We start from the raw sequence: 22,747 nt of genomic DNA on the forward strand, positions 1-22,747 counted from the left end.
TAGTAATTGACCCCTCTACCCTGGGGAAAAGCCTGACTATCCACTCTGTCTATGCCCCTCATAATTTTGTATACCTCTATCAGGTCGCCCCTCAACCTCCTTCGTTCCAGTGAGAACAAACCGAGTTTATTCAATCGCTCCTCATAGCTTATGCCCTCCATACCAGGCAACATTCTGGTAAATCTCTTCTGCACCCTCTCTAAAGCCTCCACATCCTTCTGGTAGTGTGGCGACCAGAATTGAACACTATACTCCAAGTGTGGCCTAACTAAGGTTCTATACAGTATTTAATACAGAGATAGATAGGTTCTTGATTAATAAGGGGATCAGGAGTTATGGGGAGAAGCCAGGAGAATGGGATGAGAAAAGTATCAGCTATGATTGAATGGCGGAGCAGACTCGATGGGCCGAGTGGCCTAATTCTGCTCCTAAGTCTTGTGGGTCAGGTGGATAGAAAAATGGCAAACGGAATTCAATCTGGAGCAGTATGACATCAAGAGTTTGGAGGGTAAACAAGAGAAGAGAATGAAGAATAAATGGGATGATGCTGAGAATTATACAGGCATAGTGACCTTGGATTCAAAAACCACATTTCCTGAAGGTGGCTGGACAGGTAGATCAGGTGGTCAAGAAGGCATTTGGGACACTTTTCTTTCTTGTCTGAGGCCCAGAATGAAAGAACAGGGAGATTATGTTTGAACCTGATAAAACATCGAGCACAGCTAGAGTGCTGAGTACAGTTCTGGTCACTACATTAATCAACCATGAGGTAAAAATATATTAATCAACTAATGTAAAACTAAAGACATATAGTTACATTCAGTGTTCATTTAATCAAATATAGGGGATAAAGATAACACTAACAAACAAAGGATTGCAACAGTTAAGAAATCGCATTTATTTCAGTAAATTAAGTTCTGAGGTGTTTGGATAATACTAATAATAATAATGAAAAGCATTTCAGTTAACTCCACAAAACAAGGTGACTTCAGCACAATGGTAAAAAGCTGATTGGTGAGTAGCTGATAAACCGTTATTTATTTTAAAATGAAATTTATCCTGTTTTACTTAATAGTCAGATAAAATAAAGGCATGGTACGGCATCCTGGTCCCGTGGAGAGCACATCCAGTCCCATGTGGGAAAAGCAATATGTTTCTCATATGCTGGACAAACACAAGCTGGGTCCTCCAGTTCCGCCCCTGATTCACTCCCATTGGCTGCAGAACCTGCCGCTCCCGCTCAGTCCTCCAATCCCGCCTCTCATTCACTCCCATTGGCTGCAGGGTCAGCCGCTCGCACTTGGTCCTCCAGCCCCGCCCTCATTCTATTGGTCCAGAGTTTCCGTCAATCACCCGGGCGTTGTGATCTGGAGCATGCGCAGTGTGAATATGAACCTGACCTCAGGCCGCCATGTGGAAATTCTCAGCCGTGAGAAGCTGCCGTGTGAGCGGGTGAAATGGAGCCGGTGGGTGGGGCAGAAAGGAAAGCTTCAAATACACCCCATCAGGCTCCAAACCTGAATAAGAAGCTGGTCCTGGGTTCAAACCAGCGGTCATTGTTGGGGATCTTTCCGCAGAGCAGCCCGGGTTAACGGCTGCCGTCTTCAGCGGGGCGATTGTGTCGCGCAGCCAATCAGCGTCGCCCATTCTCAACTGTAAGTCCCGCCCTCGCATTCTCATTGGTTAGAGGGCCATCCCCAATATCAGTCCTCCAGGTACTCCCTCATTTCCTATTGGTCAGGAGCTGCCGTCAGTCACACACCGGGCTGTGAACGGAGCCTGCGCAGTAAGGAGACCCTGGCAGGTGGGCGGGGAGGATTCAGAAACAATATCTGGTGTTTGGGGAACTTGCAGTTGTCGAACTTACTGCTCATGTAACTGACCAGGCGACACATGGAGTATCTTTCTCGCCGGTTTTTACTCAGACATATGCATATGGGAGCTATCTCCAGAGAATAGCATCCAGACTCTCTCAACAATACATTATTATACCTTCAGGTCGTCTTACAGGAAGGTAATTGGTAATTTACATATACCAATCAGAGGTTTGCAATTGTTTTTCGCCCATCGATACTCAATCACAACTGGTGGTTCCAATTACCTCATTTGTCACCCATGATTGTAGTTAACCAATTACAGCATCGATATGCTGATGGAATTGCAATACTAGCAAGCACATGTCCATAATTTTACTATCCAATCAATACAAAGACATATGCAGGCATGGGGAGAAAGTGCGGACTCCGCACAAACAGTGAGCCAAGGCGGGAATCGAGCCTGGGTCCCTGGCGCTGTGAAGTAACAGTGCTAACCATTGTGCTACTATGCCACCCTAGATTCATCAACATCAGCAGAAACAGACCCATTGAACATATTTCAGTCCTGGATGTGATTAACAGCAGAATCAAACCATTGTAGTTAGTTGTGAATTCTTTGATGTTTCAGCAGGTTGGATGACTGATTGAATCCCGTGAATTCCTTCCCACAATTGGAGCAGGTGAATGGCTTCTCCCCAGTGTGAAGTCGCTGGTGTACAATGAGGTTATATGAATAGGTCGTGCACGCGGCAGCTCCCGCTGGGATCGGAGTTTTGGGCCTTTAAACGGGGCAGTAACGGCACTTTGGCAGTGATTCCTGGCGTGGCAAAGGACGCTGGAGAGGTTCCCCCCCCCCCACTGCTGGATGGAGGGAACCAGGAGTGGGGCCGTTAAAAGAGCGATTGCGGGGAAGCGAGCGGAGCGGGTCCGGGAGGACAAAATGGCGGCCGGCGCGGACCAAGCAGCCTGGGCCCAGTGGTCGAGAGAGCAGCAAGACTTTATGAGAAGCTGCTTCGCAGAGCTGAAGACGGAGATGCTGGCCCCTATGAAGGCCCCCATGGAAAAGATGGTGGGGACTCAGAAGGTGCAGAAGGCGATTAAAGAGGTGGCGAGGAAGGTATCTGAGAATGGGGTTGAGATCTTGGGCCTGGCGGTCAGGGTGGAGGCGCACAAGGCCTGACACGAGATGGCAGGAGAGACTGGATGACCTTGAATACAGGTCTAGGAGTCACAACCTGCGGATTCTTGGCCTCCCTGAAGGTGCAGAAGGGGCAGACGCGAGCACGTATGTGACTACAATGCTGCGGACGCTGATGGGCACGGGGGCCTTCCCACGGCCCTTGGAACTGGACGGGGCGCATAGAGTCCTCGCGAGGAAGCCTAGGGCGAACCACCGAGGGCGATGGTGATAAGGTTCCACTGCTTCACAGACAGGGAGCGTGTCTTGCGTTGGGCAAAGAAGGAGCGGAGCAGCAAGTGGGAGAACGGCAAGATGAAATATACCAGGACTTGGGAGCTGAACTGTCTAAGAGGCGTCTGGGATTCAACAAAAATTATTTTTGTGTCACAGGTAAACTTCTTATTCATGTTCCTACATTTACTTTCAAATCAATGATGTAAACCAGGAGTGAAGGGCCCAGTACTGATTCCTTTGCAACCGGCGCTGAAAACAGCACTTTGATTTTCTCTATTCTTTATGGCATGTGAGTGTCACGGGCAAACCAGCTTGGTTGCCCATTCCTAATTGCCCTTAAACTGAGTGGCTGGCTTGGCAATTCAGAATTAACCACATTTCAGTGAGTTGGCCAGATCAGGTAACGCCGGTGCAGACTCGATGGGCCGAATGGTCTCCTTCTGCACTGTAGTTTCTCTATCATTAATTCTGACCTTGGATCAGACTGTACACAGAACAATACTTTTCACTGTACCTCGGTACACGTGACAATAAATCAAATCCAATCAAAGAGACAGTTTCTTACTCGTCTTCAAATTGAAAAGAGTCTTCTTAAAAATTATTAATTCATGGGAGGTGGGGGTCACTGGCTGGGCCAGCATTTACTGCTCATTCCAATTGCCCTTGAACTGCGTGTCTTGTGAGGCTATTTCAGAGGGTACTTACAAATCAACCACAACATTGCTACGGATCTGGAGTCACGTGTAGGCCAGGCCACTTAAGGAGAGCAGATTTCTTGAAGGACATTAGTGAACCAGATGGGTTTTCACAACAATCAAGAGTGTTATCATTAGACTTTTAATTCGAGACTTTTATTCAATTTCAGCATCTGTCATAGGCAGATTCGATCCCAGAGCATTAACCTGGGTCTCTGGATTACTCGCCCAGTAACAATACTATTACTCCAATTCCTAGCCCACATATTCTTGGCAGAATATGGTCTTGTGCTGTGTTCGGTGATCTTGTCTTGCAATGATTCTACAGAACTGCTGGTGAATTAGCCAGAACGATGATTTATTAATGTACACGTGGTAAGGTAATGATCAGAATGCTATACAGACTAAGTTATTACAGAGTTACATTAGAACTCTTGGAACGACTGGCCTTGTGTATGCCTGACAACCTTCTGCTGGTTGTCGGATGCACCTGACTGATGCCTGACGCCAACTACTGATGAGTGGTCACACTGCTGAGTACATGTAATATATACAGGCTTATCACCACATCTCGTACCTTCTCGAAATGATCGAGTAATTTATTTTTTCAAACAAATTCTGATAGCTCAGCAGTTTCTGGAAACATTTTGGTTGATTGTGTTATTTTTAAAAATAAAGATCAAGTTTTTGCAATATAATTACCTAATACACTAATCATAATCAATGTTCACTACTGAATAAACTTGAATTTAATTAGTTTTTTGCAATGAAATCAATACATAGTTAATATAGAAAAGGAACAGAAGGTGAAATGGCTGCAGAAAGGCACATGTTAGAGGTATAAAAGGGCTTCCTGGTTTATTACTAAGGCCAGTGAATACACTATGAAAATAACAATTTACGGGCAGCAAGATGGCGCAATGGTGAGCACTGCTGCCTCACGGCACCAAGGTCCTAGGTTCGATCCCCACCCTGGGTCACTGCCGTGTGGAGTTTGCACATTCTTCCCGTGGTATTGTTGGTCTCACCCCCACAACCCAAATATGTGCAGGGTAGGTGAATTGGCCACGCTAAATTGTTCCTTAATGCGAAAAAATGAATTGGGTACTCTAAATTTTTTATTTTTTTAATAATGAAAATAACAATTTTAAAACTAAATGTGATCACACATGCGTACTTAGTTTCCTACATTACAACAGTGAATATGTTTCAAAAGTACTCCATTGGCTTTAAAACACTTTCGGAGGTCCAGTGGTAGTGAGAGGTTTTATAGAAATGTACATTTGTTCTAATTGTCCGCAAACGAGGATATATTACACTCAGTGTCCTCACCAATTTATTGATATTAAAGATTGAGTCTTAATTTTGTGTAATAACCATGTCATTGACACCATTTTGAATACTCGGTGAAATTCCAGACACACAATATGCACAATTATTTGTTGTAAAACACAGCGAGTTGCTGTGATTTGGAATGCACTGTCCATAAACGGTGCTAGAATCTCATTGGACTGTAACTTCCAAAAGGGAATTTGGTACATTCTGAAAAAGAAAACAAAATAGTCGAACTATGGGATTAAATGGGTCGCTGTACAAAGAGCTGGCATGAGAAAAATGGGCCAAATAGACTCCTCTGTGCTCCAGCAGCCTTGTGTACATGTAAAGGGAGTGGTAACAACCTGGAACCTACTGCCTATGAGGGTAGGAGATGCAGAGGTGACGGAGAGATTTCAATAGGAATTTGGACAGGCATTGAGAGAAATAAACCCACAGGGATTTGGGGAAAGAACATGGCAATGGACAGACTGGCTTCCTCCACAGAGAGCCGACACGGTCCCAAAGGGCTGAATGGCCTCATTCCCCACCCTCCAGATGCTGTGATCTCAGGAGAGAAATTCAGCTGCTCCAGTCACTCCAACTAACTGGAGTCCCTCATCTCTGATCCCATTCTTGTAAATGTCCTCTACACCCTCTCTAAGAACTTCACATCTTTCCTGAAGTGTGGGGCCCATATATAAGGTTTCATTCTAGAGGGATAGAATTGAAAAGTACGGAGGAAATGTTTAACTTGTTTAAAACGATGGTTCGACTACACTGGCAGCTCTGTCAACATTGGTGATCTCCATTTAGAAAAAGGAAATAGAGGCACTGGATAAGGTGCAACAAAGATTCATAATATACAGAACTGAGAGCATTTAACACTCAGGAAAGGCTGGGGCTGCTTTTTTCTGGAAAAGAGAAGACTGATGGGTGACCTGATGGAAGTCTTTCAGATTATGAAGGGATTCAATAATCTAATAGGAATTTCAATAGACACCTCTTTACCCAGCGAGTGGTGAGAATGTGGAACTCACGACCACAGCGAGTGGTTGAGATGAACAGCATGAATCCATTGAACATAAAGCGAGATACACACGAGGGAAAAGGGAATAGAAGGAGATGCTGATGGGAGGAGATGTAGAGGGGTGGGTGGAGGCTCATGCGGAGCTTAAATACTGATACAGACCATGACTAACCTCAGCCGGTATGGGAATTTAACCTGTGCTGTTGGTGTCACTCAGCATAAACCAGCCATCCAGCCAACTGAGCTAACCAATCCCCGTGTAAATCTGTAATAATCCCAAAAATATTTTATTTTATTTATTTATTTTTTGTCACATGTATTAGTAGTGAAAAGTATTGCTTCTTGCATGCTGTACAAACAATGCATACCGTACTAGGGAAGGAAGGAGAGACTGCAGAATATAATGTTACAATTATAGCAAGGTGTAGAGAAAGGATCATCTCAATACGAGGTAGATCCATTCAAAAGTCTGACGGCAGTAGGGAAGAAGCTGTTCTTGAGTCAGTTGGTATGTGACCTCAAACTTTGGTATCTTTTTCCTGACGGAAGAAGGTGGAAGAGAGTATGTCCTGGGTGCATGGGGTCCTTAATTATGCTGGCTGCCTTTCTGAGGCAGCGGGAATTATAGATAGCGTCAATGGATGGGAGGCTGGTTTGCGTGATGGACTGGGCTACATTCACAACCTTTTGTAGTTTCCTGCGGTCTTGGGTAGAGCAGGCTCCAGACCAAGCTGTGATACAACCAGAAAGAATGCTTTCTATGGTACATCTGTAGAAGTTGGTGAGGGTTGTAGCCGACATGCCAAATTTCCTCAGTCTTCTGAGAATGTAGAGTCGTTGGTGGGCTTTCCTAACTATAGAGTCGGCATGGGGGGGACCAAGACAGGCTGTTCGTGATCTGCACACCTAAAAACCTGAAGCTCTCGACCCTTTCTACTTCGTTCCTGAATATTAGTGATTACCTGTCACCCGCCACACTATTTAATGTAGTTTCCCAGTGCACCTCAGACAACTTGCTCCTCAGACCCTGATAGTTTTCTTCTGTGAGAAGCACCAAGATAAATTAAACAAAGGAACCATCTAACCACCACAGCCCATCTTCATGGCAATGTGGCATGATTTTGGGGTTTCCAAACAGAAATGGTAATGAAACATCTTCTAACCTCCAAACACCTTTTCACTCTTTGATCCTTGTGAAAATGTGTAACCAGATATTGGCAAGAAGGCTCAGAGAGAATCAGACCATTGGAGACAAAGCCATGAGACCGGCCAGTCCAGCAGAAAGAAACCCTCTGACCATCCCGATTGACCAACAGAATGAACAAAATGCAGTCCTGGATGTAATTGAGAACAGAAACAATAACAGCAGAATCCACTCCCTGCAATCCGTTGTGAACTTGTTGGTGCCTCAGGAAGTGCAATGAATTACAAAATCCCGTCGCACATTGAGAGCAGGTGAACGGCCTCTCCCCAGTATGAACTCCCTGGTGTGACTGCAGACGGCATAACCGAGTGAATTGTGCAAATAGAGGTAAACATCTTTGAGTTCTGTGGGTGACACCCACGCAGACACTTGGAGAACATGTCTCCACATGGACAGTGACCTGGGGCCAGGATTGAACACTGGTCCTCAGCTCTCTGAGACCGCAGTGCTAACCACTGCATTACCTAACGATTTAGATGAGGGAACAAAATGCAATATCTCCAAATTTGCAGATGACACAAGTTGCTTGGGTGGGTGAGCTGTGAGGAGGTTGCAGAGATCCTTCAGTGTGATTTGGACAAGTTGAGTGAGTGAGCAAATTAATGGCAGATACAGTATAATTTGGAGAAATGCAAGGTTATCCAGTTTGGTAGCAAAACGAGAAGGCAGACTATTATCTGAATTATCATAAATTAGGAGAGGGAAATGTGCAACGAGACCTGGGTATCCTTGTACACCAGTCAGTGAAGGTAAGTATGCAGCGACAGCAGGCGGTAAAGAAGGCAAATGGTATGCTCGCCTTCATTGCGAGCGGATTCGAGTACAGCAGCAGGAATATCTTGCTGCAATTATACAGGGCCTTGGCGAGGCCGTACCTGGAATAGTGTGTGCAGTTTTGGTCTCCTTATCTGAGGAAGGATGTTCTTGCTCTCGAGGGAGTGCAGAGCAGGTTTACCAGACTGATTCCTGGGATGGTGGGACTGACGGATAAGAGATTGAATCAGTTAGGATTGTATTCGCTGGAGTTCAGAAGAATGGGGGATCTCAGAGAAACCGATAATATTCCAACAGGACTTGATAGGGTAGATGCAGGAAAGATTTTCCCGATGATGAGAGTGTACAGAACCAGAGATCGCAGTCTGAGGATACAGGGTAGACCATTTAGGACAGAGATGAGGAGAAATTTCTTCAACCAGAGAGGGGTGAGCCTGTGGGATTTGTTACCACAGGAAATAGTTGAGGCCAATACATTGTATGTTTTCAAGAAGCAGTTAGATATAGCACTGAGGGCGAAGGGAATCAAAGGATATGGAGGGGAAATCGGGATTAAGCTATTAAATTGGATGATAAGCCATGATCATAATGAATGGCAGAGCAGGCTCAAAGGGCCAAATGGTCTCATCCTGCTCTATTTTCTATGTTTCTATGTAATCCCTTCCCACACTAAGAGCAGGTGAATGGCTTCTCCCCAGTGTGAACTCGCTGGTGTGTCTGCACGATAAGCTGGCACCCCTGATGGTGCAGATGTTTGAGGAGGAGATAGGGAAGGGGGAGTTACCACAAACTTTGCGGCAGGCATCGGTGTCTCTGTTGCTTAAAAAAGATAAGGATCCGACAGAGTGTGGGTTGTATAGGCCCTTATCACTTTTAAACGTGAACTCAAAGGTATTAGCGAAGATACTGGCAGGTAGGCAAGAGGAGTGCCTCCTGAAGGTGATAGGTGAAGATCAGACGGGGTTTGTGTGAGGAAGGCAGCTCTTTTCAAACGTTAAGAGGGTATTGAACGTGGTTATGGCACCAGCGGAAGGGAAGGAAACAGAGGTGGTTGTGGCACTGGACGCCGAGAAAGCGTTTGACCGAGTAGAATGGGGGCACTTGATAGCAGTTCTGGAGCGGTTTGGGATTGGTCCATGATTTGTGGACTGGGTAAAGCTACTGTATAAGGAGCCGGGGCCAGTGTCCGCACAAAAAACATCAGCTCGAGAGACTTTTCTCTCTACCGTGGGACTAGGCAGGGGTGTCCTATGTCCCCCCTGCTGTTTGCACTCACGATTGAACCGTTGGCCATCGCAAAACCGCCGTTGGCCATCGCGTTAAGAGGTTTGGGGGTATGGAAAGGGATAATGCGGGGGGGGGGGGGGTGATTAGAGCATAGGGTGCCCTTGTATGCCGATGATTTGTTATTATATGTGTCGGAGCCGAGTGTGTCAAGAGGGGGAATATTGGAGCTGCTTCGGGTGTTTGGGTCTTTCTCGGGATACAAATTAAATCCAGACAAGAGTGAGTATTTTGTGGTGTTTCGGCCGGGGTGTGGGCAGGGATGGGGGGGCTGCCATTCCGTCGGACAGGGGTTCACTTTAGATATCTGGGTGTGCAGGTTGCTTGGGATTGCAGGGGGTGGGGGGTCACTGGAGGGTCGGTTAAAATGAACACGTTGCCGCGATTTCTGTTTATTTTCCAATGCCTGCCGAATTTCCTGCCAAAAGTATTTTTTGGAGAGTTTTAAGGAATAATTTCCGACAAGTGGAAACATCTTCTCTATGTCCACTCTACCCAGGCCTCGCAGTATCCTATAAGTTTTAATAAGATCCCCCATATCCTTCTAAACTCCAACGGGTACAGACCCAGAGTCCTCAACCATTCCTCATACGACAAGCTCTTCATTCCAGGGATCATTCTTGTAAACCTCCTCTGGACCTTTTCCAAGGCCAACACATCCGTCTTAGATACGGGGTCCAAAACTGCTCTCAATACTCCAAATGGGGTCTGATCATAGCCTTATAAAGCCTCAGAAGTACATCCCTGATCTTGCATCCTAGCCCACTCGAGCTGAATACATTGCATTTGCCTTCCTAACTGCCGACTGAACCTGCATTTTAACCTTTTAAAAAAAATTTAGAGTACCCAATTCATTTTTTCCAATTAAGGAGAACTTTAGCGTGGCCAATCCACCTAGCCTGCACATCTTTGGGTTGTGAGGGCGAAGCCCACGCAAACACGGGGAGAATGTGCAAACTCCACACGGACAGTGACCCAGAGCCGGGATCGAACCTGGGACCTCGGCGCCGTGAGGCTACAGTGCACTTGCTCATTAACCCGAAGAGGATCATGAACAAGGTCTCCCAAGTCCCTTTGTGCTTGTGATTTCCTCAGCATTTTCCCATTTAGAAAATAGTCTATGCCTCCATTCCACCTTCCAAAGTGCATAACCTCACACCTTTCCACATTGTATTCCATCTGCCACTTCTTTGCCCACTCTCCTAGCCTTGCGCAGCATTGCTTCTTTTTCTAATCACTTTAAATGAATGCCCTCTGTTTATAACCTTGCCCTAAATATGACTTGCGAGATCAAACATCTATTGCAGATCCTTAGTTTTAATGTGGTCAAGTGCCTTTCCATTTGAGAACTGTTCAATAAAGTTATTAGAATTATTTGTAGCTCGGGCAGCATGTGGAGCAGTGGTAAGCAGTGGGACTACAGCGCTGAGGACCCGGGTTTGAATCCCGGCCCTGGGTCACTGTCCGTGTTTGCCACTGTTTGTGTCTGCATGGGTTTCACTCCCACAACCCAAAGATGTGCAGGTTAGGTGGATTGGCCAGGCAAAATTGCCCTGAATTGGAAAATAAAAATAATAATTGGGTACTCTGAATTTTTTTTTTTTTTAAATGATTATATGTAGCTTCCCCACCAATCAGTTTTTTCCATTTTCCTGAAGTGACCTTATTTTTATGGGGAGTTAACTGAAGTCTGTTCCTAACATCTCATTATCTAAATTTCCATTTACCACTTTTCATAGAATTTACAGTGCAGAAGGAGGCCATTCGGCCCATCGAGTCTGCACCGGCTCTTGCAAAGAGCACCCTACCCAAGGTCAACACCTCCACCCTATCCCCATAACCCAGTAACCCCACCCAACACTAAGGGCAATTTTGGACACTACTGGCAATTTATCATGGCCAATCCACCTAACCTGCACATCTTTGGACTGTGGGAGGAAACCGGAGCACCCGGAGGAAACCCATGCACATACGGGGAGGCTCCGCACAGACAGTGACCTAAGCCGGAATCGAACCTGGGACCCTGGAGGTGTGAAGCAATTGTGCTATCCACAATGCTACCATGCTGCCCTTTCATTAAGCGTAAACCCTGAACCAAGAATCTTACCCCTAGACCAACGAGCCGGCATCCTCTTGACCCAGTCCATGGCTTTCTCCCTCATTGTCTGAAACACATGAGCAACTTTTGTATAATCCTGGTGCATACATTGAAGTCTAAATCATTGATATATACCAGAAAACTGTGGAGCCTCACTGGAAACAGACGTCCAGGCATCATTCAGCCCCGAATGTGACTAACAGCAGCAACAGCAGCTGAATCCAAACCCTGCTGTTGCCTGTGACTTGCTGATGTCTGTGCAGGTTGTTTGACTGAGTGAATCTCCTCCCACATACGGAGCAGTTAAACAGCCTCTCCCCAGTACCGCTCCCACATGTGGGCCACACGGTAGCACAGTGGTTAGCACTGTTGCTTCAAAGCTCCAGGGTCCCAGAATTTCCGGCTTGGCTCACTGTCTGTGCGGAGTTTGCATGTTCTCCCCATGTCTGCGTGGGTTTGTTCCGGGTGCTCCAGTTTCCTCCCACAAGTCTAAAAATGTGTAGATTAGGTGGATCGGCCATGCTAAATTGCCCTTCGTGTCCAAAAAGGTGAGGTCGGGTTATGGGTTAGGTTGGAGGTATGGGCTTATGTAAGGTGCTCTTTGCAAGGGCCGGTGCACTCGATGGGCCAAATGCCCTCCTTCTGCACTGTAAATTCTATGATTCTGTTTCCGTGTGAACTCGCTGGTGTTTCCGCAGATTTGGTTTACTTTTAAATCTCTTTTCAGTCAGAACATTTAAAAGGTTTCTGATCAGTGTGAACAAGTTGGTGTCTAGTCAGGTGGGATGACTCAGTAAATTTCTTGTCACACACGGGGCAAGAGTACGGTTTCTGCCCAGTATGAACTCGCTGGTGTTGCAGAAGCTTGGATGAACATGTGAATCTCTTCCCACACACGGAGCAGGTGAATGGCCTCTCTCCAGTGTGAGTGCGTTGGTGTCTCAGTAAATCCATTCTGCGTTTAAAGCTCTTCTCACAGTCAGCACATTTAAAAGGTCTCTGACCAGTATGAACAAGTTGGTGTCTCAGAAGGTCTGATGACTGAGTGAATCCCATCCCACACACGGAGCAGATGAATGGCCTCTCTCCAGTGTGAGTCCGTTGGTGTCTCAGTAAATCCATTCTGCGTTTAAAACTCTTCTCACAGTCAGCACATTTAAAAGGTTTCTGGTCAGTATGAACAAGTTGGTGCACCAGGAGGTGGGATGACCGAGTGAATCCCTTCCCACACACGGAGCAGGTGAATGGCCTCACCCCAGTGTGAGTGTGTTGGTGTCTCAGTAAATCCTTTTTACTTTTAAAACTCTTCTCACAGTCAGCACATTCAAAAGGTCTCTGATCAGAATGAACAAGTTGGTGTCTCAGAAAGAATGATGACTGAGTAAAGCCCTTCCCACACACGGAGCAGGTGAATGGCTTATCTCCAGTGTGATGGCGTTGATGTGACAGTAAATCGTTTCTGCTTTTAAAGCTCTTTTCACAGTCAGCACATTTAAACGGTCTCTGGTCAGAGTGAACCTGATGGTGAGCCCGGAGGCTTGACGAAGCATTAAATCCCTTCCCACATTCCAAACAGGTGAATGGCCTCTCCCCAGTGTGAGTGCGTTGATGTAACAGTAAATAATTTCTGCTTTTAAAGCTCTTCTCACAGTCAGCACATTTAAAAGGTCTCTGATCAGTATGAACAAGTTGGTGGCTCAGAAGGTGGGATGACAGAGTGAATCCCTTCCCACACACGGAGCAGGTGAATGGCCTCTCCCCAGTGTGAGTGCGTTGATGTGTCAGTAAATCCTTTCTGCGTTTAAAGCTCTTTCCACAGTTAGCACATTTAAACGGTCTCTGATCAGTATGAACAAGTTGGTGTGTCAGGAGGTATGATGACCGAATGAATCCCTTCCCACACACGGAGCAGGTAAACGGCCTTTCCCCAGTGTGAATACGTTGATGAGTTTCCAATTCAGATGGGTAATTGAATACCATCCCACAGTCCCCACATTTCCACGGTTTCTCCATGGTTATTGTCAAGTTATCAGGTGTAGGTGGGATGCAGATTTGAGGTCACTATCAGATCAGCCGTGATGTTATTAAATGGTGGAACAGGCTCACGGGGCTGAACGTCCTTTTGCTGCTTCTTGATTCTTCGGTGCAAATGTCCTTATGTCGCTCCAACTTGGATCATCAGTTGAAGCCTGAGTACGGTGTGGCCCTGATGTAAATGCTGCAATTTAATTTCATGCTGTGTCATTGGTTAAAACTCAGTTCCAGCTAACTGTGGAAAATTACTTGGATGTCTGTGTCTTGGTGCTTTTACAATCACAGTGATTTTTGAAATTTTTCCCAAAAGACAAAACAGACAAACATTTCTCCTTCCACATTGAAAGGCCGATCCTGATGAATCAAGTGACTGTCAGATCTCGACATGATGTTTGCATCTGCAAATATTCTGTCAAAGAAGATTACATTGAAATACTGTGAATATATAAGACACAAGCAGGCCATTTTGTCCCAGATTCATAGAATCATAGAATTTACAGTGCAGAAGGAGGCCATTCGGCCCATCGAGTCTGCACCGGCTCTTGGAAAGAGCACCCTACCCAAGGTCAACACCTCCACCCTATCCCCATAACCCAGTAACCCCATCCAACACGAAGGGCAATTCTGCTGCTGTCCATACTCGGCACACATCTCCGACTGTCCCACCTATCAAATCTCAGCCTTTCAGCTGATTTTTGATTCCATTTTCTCTCATGTGCTTGTCCCGTTTCCTTTTGAAAACATCTCAGCACTTTCCTCAACTCCTTTGCATGGTAATGAGTTGCACATTCTGAACCTGTAATAAATAATTTTGTCTGTATTGTCCCCTTGGATTTATTCATAACTATCTTGTATTTATGACTTGTTGTTTATTGATGGTCACTATTTCACATCGCCCCTCTCCATTTAATCTTTCCTGAGAGCTGTAATCTCTCATGTTACAAAAGTCATCACTGCCAATACAGTATAGAATTTGCAAAGAGCCAAACCTTTCTGTTGGGTTCAGTTTGTTCTGTGCAAATTCTCCAATTCTAACCCCCTGTAAAAGGAGTTTACAAAAGCCATCACGGTCAGTCCAGGATAGAAATTCTGAACAGGCAATTCTAGTTTCTCTGGAACATTTTTTTCTCTCTTGTTCCCCCAAAGCTGGAAATCCCCATCCCACACATTCTCCCTCCTCCTTTGGCTGAAATCCAAACCCATCCCACCATCTGTACTCCCATTTATTTCCTCCACTCCCAGTTTTCTCCCTCCCTCTCCTCTGCCTGGGTGCAGTTCTCCAGCTCCTGCCTGCCGACTGATAAAATCAATGGGTCTTATTGAGGATTTGGGGCCTCCGGCGGGTGTTTGTGAACCCTCCCCTCCCACCTGCCAGGGTTTCCTTCCTTGCCAGAGATCAGGGTCCTCATTGATTTGAGTGCAAAGTGTAAGCTCTTATTTATTGTCCTCCCTCCCCCATCCTCTGATGTGAACCATCCTCCAGTGTCTGAAGCAAGATGGTGCCCGTTAACCTTGGCCTGTTCCCGGGAGGGAGAAGCCCCGCAGCTGCAAACCAGGGAGCTGACAATGATTGTGAACACAGTACGAAGTCTGACAACACCAGGTTAAAGTCCAACAGGTTTGTTTCAAACACTAGCTTTCGGAGCGCTGCTCCTTCCTCAGGTGAATGAAGAGGTATGTTCCAGAAACATATATAGACAACTTTAACCTGGTGTTGTAAGACTCTGAGCTCACCCCCAGTCCAGCGCCGGCATCTCCACATAATGATTGTGAAGGGTTTGCTCCAGGTCACAATGCCCGGGAACTGATTAATGGCGGGTTCGGACCAATAGGAAGAGGAGGCGGGTCTGGGTGACCGAACAAGAGCTTCTGGTCCTCCAGCCAATCAGAGTGAATGGGAGGCGGAGCAAAGCCGGGGCTCTCTTCGCCCATCCGGGCCTGTCTCAGGAAAATGCCCGAGCAGCTTTCACCGGTTGAACTGCCGGATCCGAGCTTCGTGTTTGGAGTGTGGGGCCTACACGGAGTGTTTATGAGGTCTCCCGACCCACCCGCCGGCCCCATTCCTCCCGCAGGACTCACCCAATCGAATTTGACCGGCTGAGGATTTCCACCCGACAGTCTGTGTCCTGAGATGTCATCGGTACTGCGCATGCTCCAGATCACGTGGGAGACCGGGCTCAGCCCCGCCCCTCATTTACTCAGATTGCTTGGAGGACCCGCAGCAACCACTCGGTCCTCCAGGCGCACCCCTCTCTTCCTATTGGTCCAGGGCTGTCGTCAATCATTCCCTGGGCATCATGAGGTGGAATATAATAAGAAGTTTCCGGGCCCGGGTTTGCATCGAGCGGGGGGACAGCTGCGGCCTGCTCCCGGTGACAGGCCTGAGTTAACGGCCGCCGTCTTTATAGAGGCTGCAAACCCGCAGGAGGCAAAACATCAGAGAGAGAGTTTGTTGTGAAACCAATGGGATTTTGTAAAACAGGAGGTCAGGGTTACAGTCAACAACAACAACTTCTATTTATATATATATAACACCTTTAACATCATAAATCATCCCAGTCAACTTCACAGCAACATTATAAAACAAAGTGAGACACCCAGACACAAAAGGAGATTTAGGGCAGGTGACCAAAAACTTGCTCAAAGAGGCGAGTTTTAAAGAGTCTCAAAGGAGGTGAGTGAGGTGGAGACGGGGAGGTTTCGGGAGGGAATTCAGTGCTTGGGGCCGAGGGAACTTAAAACCATGGCGGAGTAATTAGAGTCGGGGGTGTACAAGAGTCCAGGATCAAAGCTGTGCAGATATCTCAGGGGGTTGTGGGGCTGGAGGAGATGACAGACACAGGGAGAGGCGAGTCCATGAAGGGATTTGAAAACAAGGGTGAGAATTGACTGGGAGCGAATGCAAGTCTCGGAGCACAGGGATCATAGGGGAAAGGAACTTGTTGTGAATTAAGACATGGGTAGCTGACTTTTGGAGACTTGGGCGGAGAGATGGCAGATGGAGTTTAATCCGGACAAATGTGAGGTAATGCATTTTGGAAGGTCTAATGCAGGTAGGGAATATACAGTGAATGGTAGAACCCTCAACAGTATTGAAAGTCAAAGAGATCTAGGAGTACAGGTCCCTGAAAGGGGCAACACAGGTGGAGAAGGTAGTCAAGAAGGCACACGGCATACCTGCCTTCATTGGCCGGGGCATTGAGTATAAGACTTGGAAAGTCATGTTGCAGTTGTATAGAACCTTAGTTAGGCCACACTTGGAGTATAGTGTTCAATTCTGGTCACCACACTACCAGAAGGATGTGGAAGCTTTAGAGAGGGTGCAGAAGAGATTTACCAGAATGTTGCCTGGTATCGAGGGCATTAGCTATGAGGAGCGGTTGAATCAACTCGGTTTGTTCTCACTGGAACGAAGGAGGTTGAGGGGAGACCTGATAGAGGTCTACAAAATTATGAGGGGCATAGACAGAGTGGATAGTCAGAGGCTTTTCCCAGGGGTAGAGGGGTCAATTACTAGGAGGCATAGGTTTAAGGTGAGAGGGGCAAGGTTTAGAGTAGATGTACGAGGCAAGTCTTTTACGCAGAGGGTTGTGGGTGCCTGGAACTCGCTACCGGAGGAGGTGGTGGAAGCAGGGACGATAGTGACATTTAAGGGGTATCTTGACAAATACATGAATAGGATGGGAATAGAGGGATACGGACCCAGGAAGTGTAGAAGATTGTAGTTTAGTCTGGCAGCATGGTCGGCATATGCTTGGAGGGCCGAAGGGCCTGTTCCTGTGCTGTACATTTCTTTGTTCTTTTGGATCGCTTGACGTTTCCACAGGTAGAATGTGGGAGAGAAGCCAGGTGTGTGATGGAATTGTCCAATCGGGAGGTGACTATGGTAAATTGCCTCAGTATCTAAAAAGGTTAGGTGGGGTTACGGGGATAGGTGGAGGTGTGGGCTTAGGGTGCTCTTTCCAAGAGCCAGTGCCGATTAGATGGACCGAATGGCCTCCTTCTGCACTGTAAGTTCTATGAGGTCAGAAGCTCATATTGGATCAAGTATGAAACCAAATTTACAAAGAGACTGGCTAAGTCTCAGACTGTTGCCAGGGAGAGGGATGGAGTCGGTATGTCAGGAATGGAGATTGGAACAGGGGCCGAACAGTGGATTCAGTCTTCTCCATATTTGATTTAAGTTATTTAGTCAGCAGGAAGAGAACCAGAATTGGCCCTGAGTCTGATATCCAGTATAACTTAGTTCGAGAGGGAGAGGAAGAACGAAGGAAACCCTGGAAGATTTGGAGAAACGACCTTCGCGATTGCTCATCAAATCTCCACAGTCAGTTCTGGACACAAGGTTCACATCTGTTACTCTAATTGGTCAGTCAGGTGTGCCAGGCTAAGCCTGATACAATTTAAGGTGCTACACAGGGCGCATATGACTGGAGCACGGCTTAGTAAATTTTTTGGGGTAGAGGATAGGTGTGCGAGATGCTCGAGAGGCCCAGCGAATCACACCCACATGTTCTGGTCATGCCCGGTACTACAGGGGTTCTGGGTGGAGGTGGCAAAGGTGCTTTCGAAGGTGGTGGGGGTCCGGGTCGAACCAAGCCGGGGGTTGGCTATATTTGGGGTTGCAGAAGAGCCGGGAGTGCAGGAGGCGAGAGAGGCTCACGTGTTGGCCTTTGCGTCCCTTGTAGCCCGGCGCAGGATATTGTTAATGTGGAAGGAAGCTAAGCCCCCGGGGGTGGAGACCTGGATAAACGATATGGCAGGGTTCATAAAGTTAGAACGGATTAAGTTCGTGTTAAGGGGTTCGGCTCAGGGGTTCACCAGGCGGTGGCAACCGTTCGTCGACTACCTCACAGAAAGATAGAGGGAACGGAAAAGAAGTAGATAACAGCAGCAACCCAGGGGGGAAGGGGGGGGAGGAATCGGACGGACTCTCAGGGATATTATTGTACATGTATAGGTATTTGGTGTATGTAATTGTATATTGGACTGTAATTTTGGAGAGTATTTATTTTGGACAAGGCAGTTGCCATTTAGTTTTGTTTTTCTTTTGTTTTTGTTTATATATTATTTATTTATTTGTTTAAAACTGGCCACGGCTATTTATATTGCTTTATTGTTGTGTAAAAGAAACACTACGTATTGTTATGTTTGGCCAAAAAACTCGAATAAAATATATTTTAAAAAAAATAATTGGTCAGTCAGGGTCATTCAGATTAATGTCTGTCACAAGTCATGAATGAAGTGACTTTTTAACTTTGGTAAAAGGATACAGAAATAATGATCTAATACTTTATTTGGATTTCAGCCTCAGGGTGGAGGGAGAGTGTGTGGGACGGGGATAGACAGCTTTGGGGAAAGAGAGAGAAAAAATGTTCCGCAGAAACTGGAATTAACTGTTCTGAATTTCTATCCTGTACTGATAGTGTGCCCTTTGTAAACTCCTTTTCCAGGGCATGAGGGAGGATTTTCAGACAGGAAACACAAACCAAATATCACATTACGATCCGACAGTGTCACTCGGTTGGTGTGGACCTGAATAGCCTCAGACTGTAAACTGAAATGAAAAATGTTTGTGGGAAGATATTTCAAACATCAGTGTGACTGGAAAAGCCCTGAGACACAAACGCACCCGAGTGAGAGTGTTCCAGTGGACGGACTGTGGAAAGAGCTTTAACCAGTTACAGCCTGAAAAAACACCACACTATTCACTAAGGGGAGAAACCATACACATGTTCCGTGTGAGGACCAAGCTTCACTTGATTGTCTAAAGAGGAAACGGACAACGACACTGACTCCATGGAGACACCATGGAAACCCTGGGGTCTGATTTTCACTTAGGGAGTTTTCAAAATGCGAGTGGATCCGGATTCATATCCCGGACGAGCTCTGCAAAGTGCTTGACTGGGGAGGTGATGATGTAGTGGTATTGTCGATGGATGAGTAATCCCGAGACCCAGCACAATTCTCTGTGAATGCAGGTTCAAACCCCACCACGGCAGATGCTTCATTATGGCTTGTGTTTGAGCTTGAATCCAATAAATCAGGGGAAGCACAGTGGTTAGTACAGTTGTGTCACAGCTCCACTGTCCCAGGTTCGATTCCCAGCTTGGGTCACTGTCTGTGCGGAGTCTGCACGTTCTCGTGTCTGCGTGGGTTTACCCCGGGTGCTCCGGTTTTCTCCCACAGTCCAAAGATGTGCAGGTTTGTGGAGTGGCCATGCTAAATTGCTCTTAGTGGCCAAAAGGGTTAAGTGGGGTTACAGGGTTATGGGGATAGGGTGGAGGTGTGGGCTTGAGAAGGGTGCTCTTTCCAAGGGCCAGTGCAGACTCGATGTGCCGAATGGCCTGTTCTGCACTGTAAATTCTATGATTGTGGAAGTTGGATGTTAAACAGTTTAGGGAGAATCGGGCCAAAGGATAAGTCTCACAAACAAGAGGAGCGCTGATAGAGCATGATGGGAAACAGCAGGAAAAGAGGAGAGAGATGGGAGTTCAGAATTTGGACGAGAAAGGTCTTCGAGGCAGTTTTACTGAGTGGGTTAGTGGAAGAGGAGCTGTAGAATCAGCTGATCGGATTGTTTCAATGGGTGGGGTTTTCCAGTCCTTCCTGCTGGCTGGATCTTCCAGTCCCACAGAACTCTCGGTCTGCTATTCTGATTCATTGGATTCGCTGTATGCTTCCTGGTGTCTGTGGAAGAACTCCCAGAGCCTCATTCGCCTGATGAATTCCCTGGAGCGGAGAAACTACGACATCTTCGCAGCCTTCAACAAGTCATCGATGAAGACGAACATCTTGCCAAGGCCATCCCCTACTTTCCTTCAAACAACCACGCAACGTCAAACAGACCATTGATTGCAGCAAACTACCCAGCGTTCAGGAGAACAGCGACCATGACACCAAACAACCCTGCCATGGCAACGTCTGCAAGACGTGTCAGATCATCACCATGGGTACCACCATTACACGTGAGAACACCATCCAACCAAGTATGCGGTATATTCTTGTGCGACTCGGCCAACGTTATCTACCTCATACGCTGCAGCAAAGGATGTCCTGAGGCGTAGTACATTGGCGAGGCCATGCAAACGCTGCAACAACGGACATCGCGAAACAATCGCCAGGCAGGAATGTTCCCTTCCAGTCGGGGAACACTTCAGCAGTCAAGGGCATTCAGCCTCTCATCTTCGGGTAAGCGTTCTCCAAGGCAGCCTTCAGGACTCGCGACAACGCAGAATCGCCAAGCAGAAACTGCTAGCCAGATTCCGCACACATGAGTACGGCCTCAACCAGGACCCTGGATTCATGTCACATTACATGCGCTTGCACAATCCTACCAATTGTCCTGGCTTCAGACAATTCACACCTCTTTAACCTGTGACTATCTCTCACTCCAGTCGCACCGTATTGACCAGTAAAGCCTTAATTACTTGCAAAGACTCGCATTCAAAGTACGATTTTGCATCATTGAATTTTTCTACATATAGAACATACAGTGCAGAAGAAGGCCATTCGGCCCATCGATTCTGATTCGAAATTGGCAGAAGCATTAAATGCTTCTAATTTATGATGTGGAGATGTCGGTGTTGGACTGGGGTGGCACAGTAAGAAGTTTTACATCACCAGGTTAAAGTCCAACAGGTTTGTTCAGAATCACTGGCTTTCGGAGCACCTTTCGCACGTTAGGTGAATGTGATAATCTCTACGCTACAGAAACAGCTGGCAGCGCAGTACCCAATGGCCCTGTGCAGTATTCAACTGCACAGTCTTGCTGCAGCTTTCAATGGTTCGGCTGGGAGGCCACGTCACTTATTACATGAAGACAGCTGTTCCTTTAAAACAGATTTCTCAACTCATAAGGCCAAAAGTTTTAGAACTTATATTGAACTTTAGCATTTGTTCAGTAAATATCTAACCGTACAATGCTCTCTGTTCAATCATTAATGCATCATTCTTATCTTCCTACAGAAAATTTCCACAAATTTTACTCAATATTTGTTTCATTATTCAATGTTGAACATCAGTATATTTATTTGTTATATGTGACTTCATTTTGAATTGAATAGATCTCGAGTCTTCACTCTGAATAACTCTGAAATATACACCATTGAATTACAAACATGACTGACCAAGAAAAGAAAGCGTTTCACTGGGTAACAGAAATCCCATCAATCTTTGTTCAGTTTGACCACAGTCAGCCTTTGAACAAAGTCAAATATCGTTAAATGGAAGTGAATTGAGAATTATGTGTTGCTTATATTTGACCCCTCTGTGTTTTGGTGTGAAACATTCTGCAGCCTAAATACCGTTCAAGTATCAGAAAGGAGGAGTGACAGCAAATCCGCACTGAGCCTGGATTTCCTCATCTCCCTGAGTGGCTGTTCCTGTTTCTCCATCATTAAGGCCGAATTTTTCAAAAAGGTGGTTCAGTTAAATCTCTGCTATTTCCTCTAATTCAGTTACAGTATTGTTTTTGTCTGTCTATATGAGCACACATTACCATTAGGTATGTTTTGGATGGTGATTAAAATATTAATCTGCATCTACAAAGCTTTAAATTCTTTTGTGAACTGAGCAAACTGCCAAGATCCGCACTTTGTTTTTTCATGTATGGAACGATCTGTCTGGACTGTACGCAGAACAATACTTTTCACTGTACCTCGGTACACGTGACAATAAATCAAATCCAATCAAAGAGACAGTTTCTTACTCGTCTTCAAATTGAAAAGGGTCTTCTTAAAAATTATTCATTCATGGAAGGTGGGCGTCACTGGCTAGGCCAGCATTTACTGCTCATTCCAATTGCCCTTGAACTGCATGTCTTGTGAGGCTATTTCAGAGGGCACTTACAAATCAACCACAACATTGCTGTGGATTCGGAGTCGCGTGTAGGCCAGGCCATATAAGGAGAGCAGATTTCCTGAAGGACATTCGTGAACCAGACGGGTTGTCACAACAATCAAGAATGTTATCATCAGACTTTTAATTCGATACTGTCATTCAATTTCAGCATCTGTCATAGGCAGATTCGATCCCAGATCCCCAGAGCATTAACCTGGATCTCTGGATTACTCGCACAGGAA

The 22,747-nt window shown here is 46.2% G+C and overlaps 1 protein-coding gene and 1 long non-coding RNA gene across 2 annotated transcripts; one reads left to right on the top strand and one right to left on the bottom strand.

Annotated features, from left to right (window-relative positions):
• Nucleotides 1-4,085: 4,085 nt before the first annotated feature.
• LOC140419677 (uncharacterized) lies at nucleotides 4,086-15,804 on the bottom strand. Its single transcript, XM_072503599.1, has 2 exons — nucleotides 15,744-15,804; nucleotides 4,086-14,073 (listed from the first exon to the last, which is right to left on the bottom strand). Exon 2 carries the CDS (start codon nucleotides 13,641-13,643, stop codon nucleotides 12,354-12,356), a length of 1,290 nt encoding a protein of 429 aa, XP_072359700.1. The 5' UTR covers nucleotides 13,644-14,073; nucleotides 15,744-15,804; the 3' UTR covers nucleotides 4,086-12,353.
• A 396-nt stretch (nucleotides 15,805-16,200) lies between these two features.
• On the top strand, nucleotides 16,201-22,206 carry LOC140419679 (uncharacterized). Its single transcript, XR_011945972.1, has 2 exons — nucleotides 16,201-16,338; nucleotides 19,118-22,206. It is a non-coding gene; the product is annotated as an uncharacterized lncRNA (long non-coding RNA).
• Nucleotides 22,207-22,747: the final 541 nt, after the last annotated feature.

This window comes from Scyliorhinus torazame, chromosome 5 (assembly GCF_047496885.1).
Source record: "Scyliorhinus torazame isolate Kashiwa2021f chromosome 5, sScyTor2.1, whole genome shotgun sequence".
Lineage (NCBI taxonomy): Eukaryota > Metazoa > Chordata > Chondrichthyes > Carcharhiniformes > Scyliorhinidae > Scyliorhinus > Scyliorhinus torazame.

What these genes read in the sequence shown, in the direction of transcription:
- LOC140419677 (XM_072503599.1), bottom strand. Translation starts at nt 13,643, where the DNA reads ATGGAGAAACCGTGGAAATGTGGGGACTGTGGGATGGTATTCAATTAC.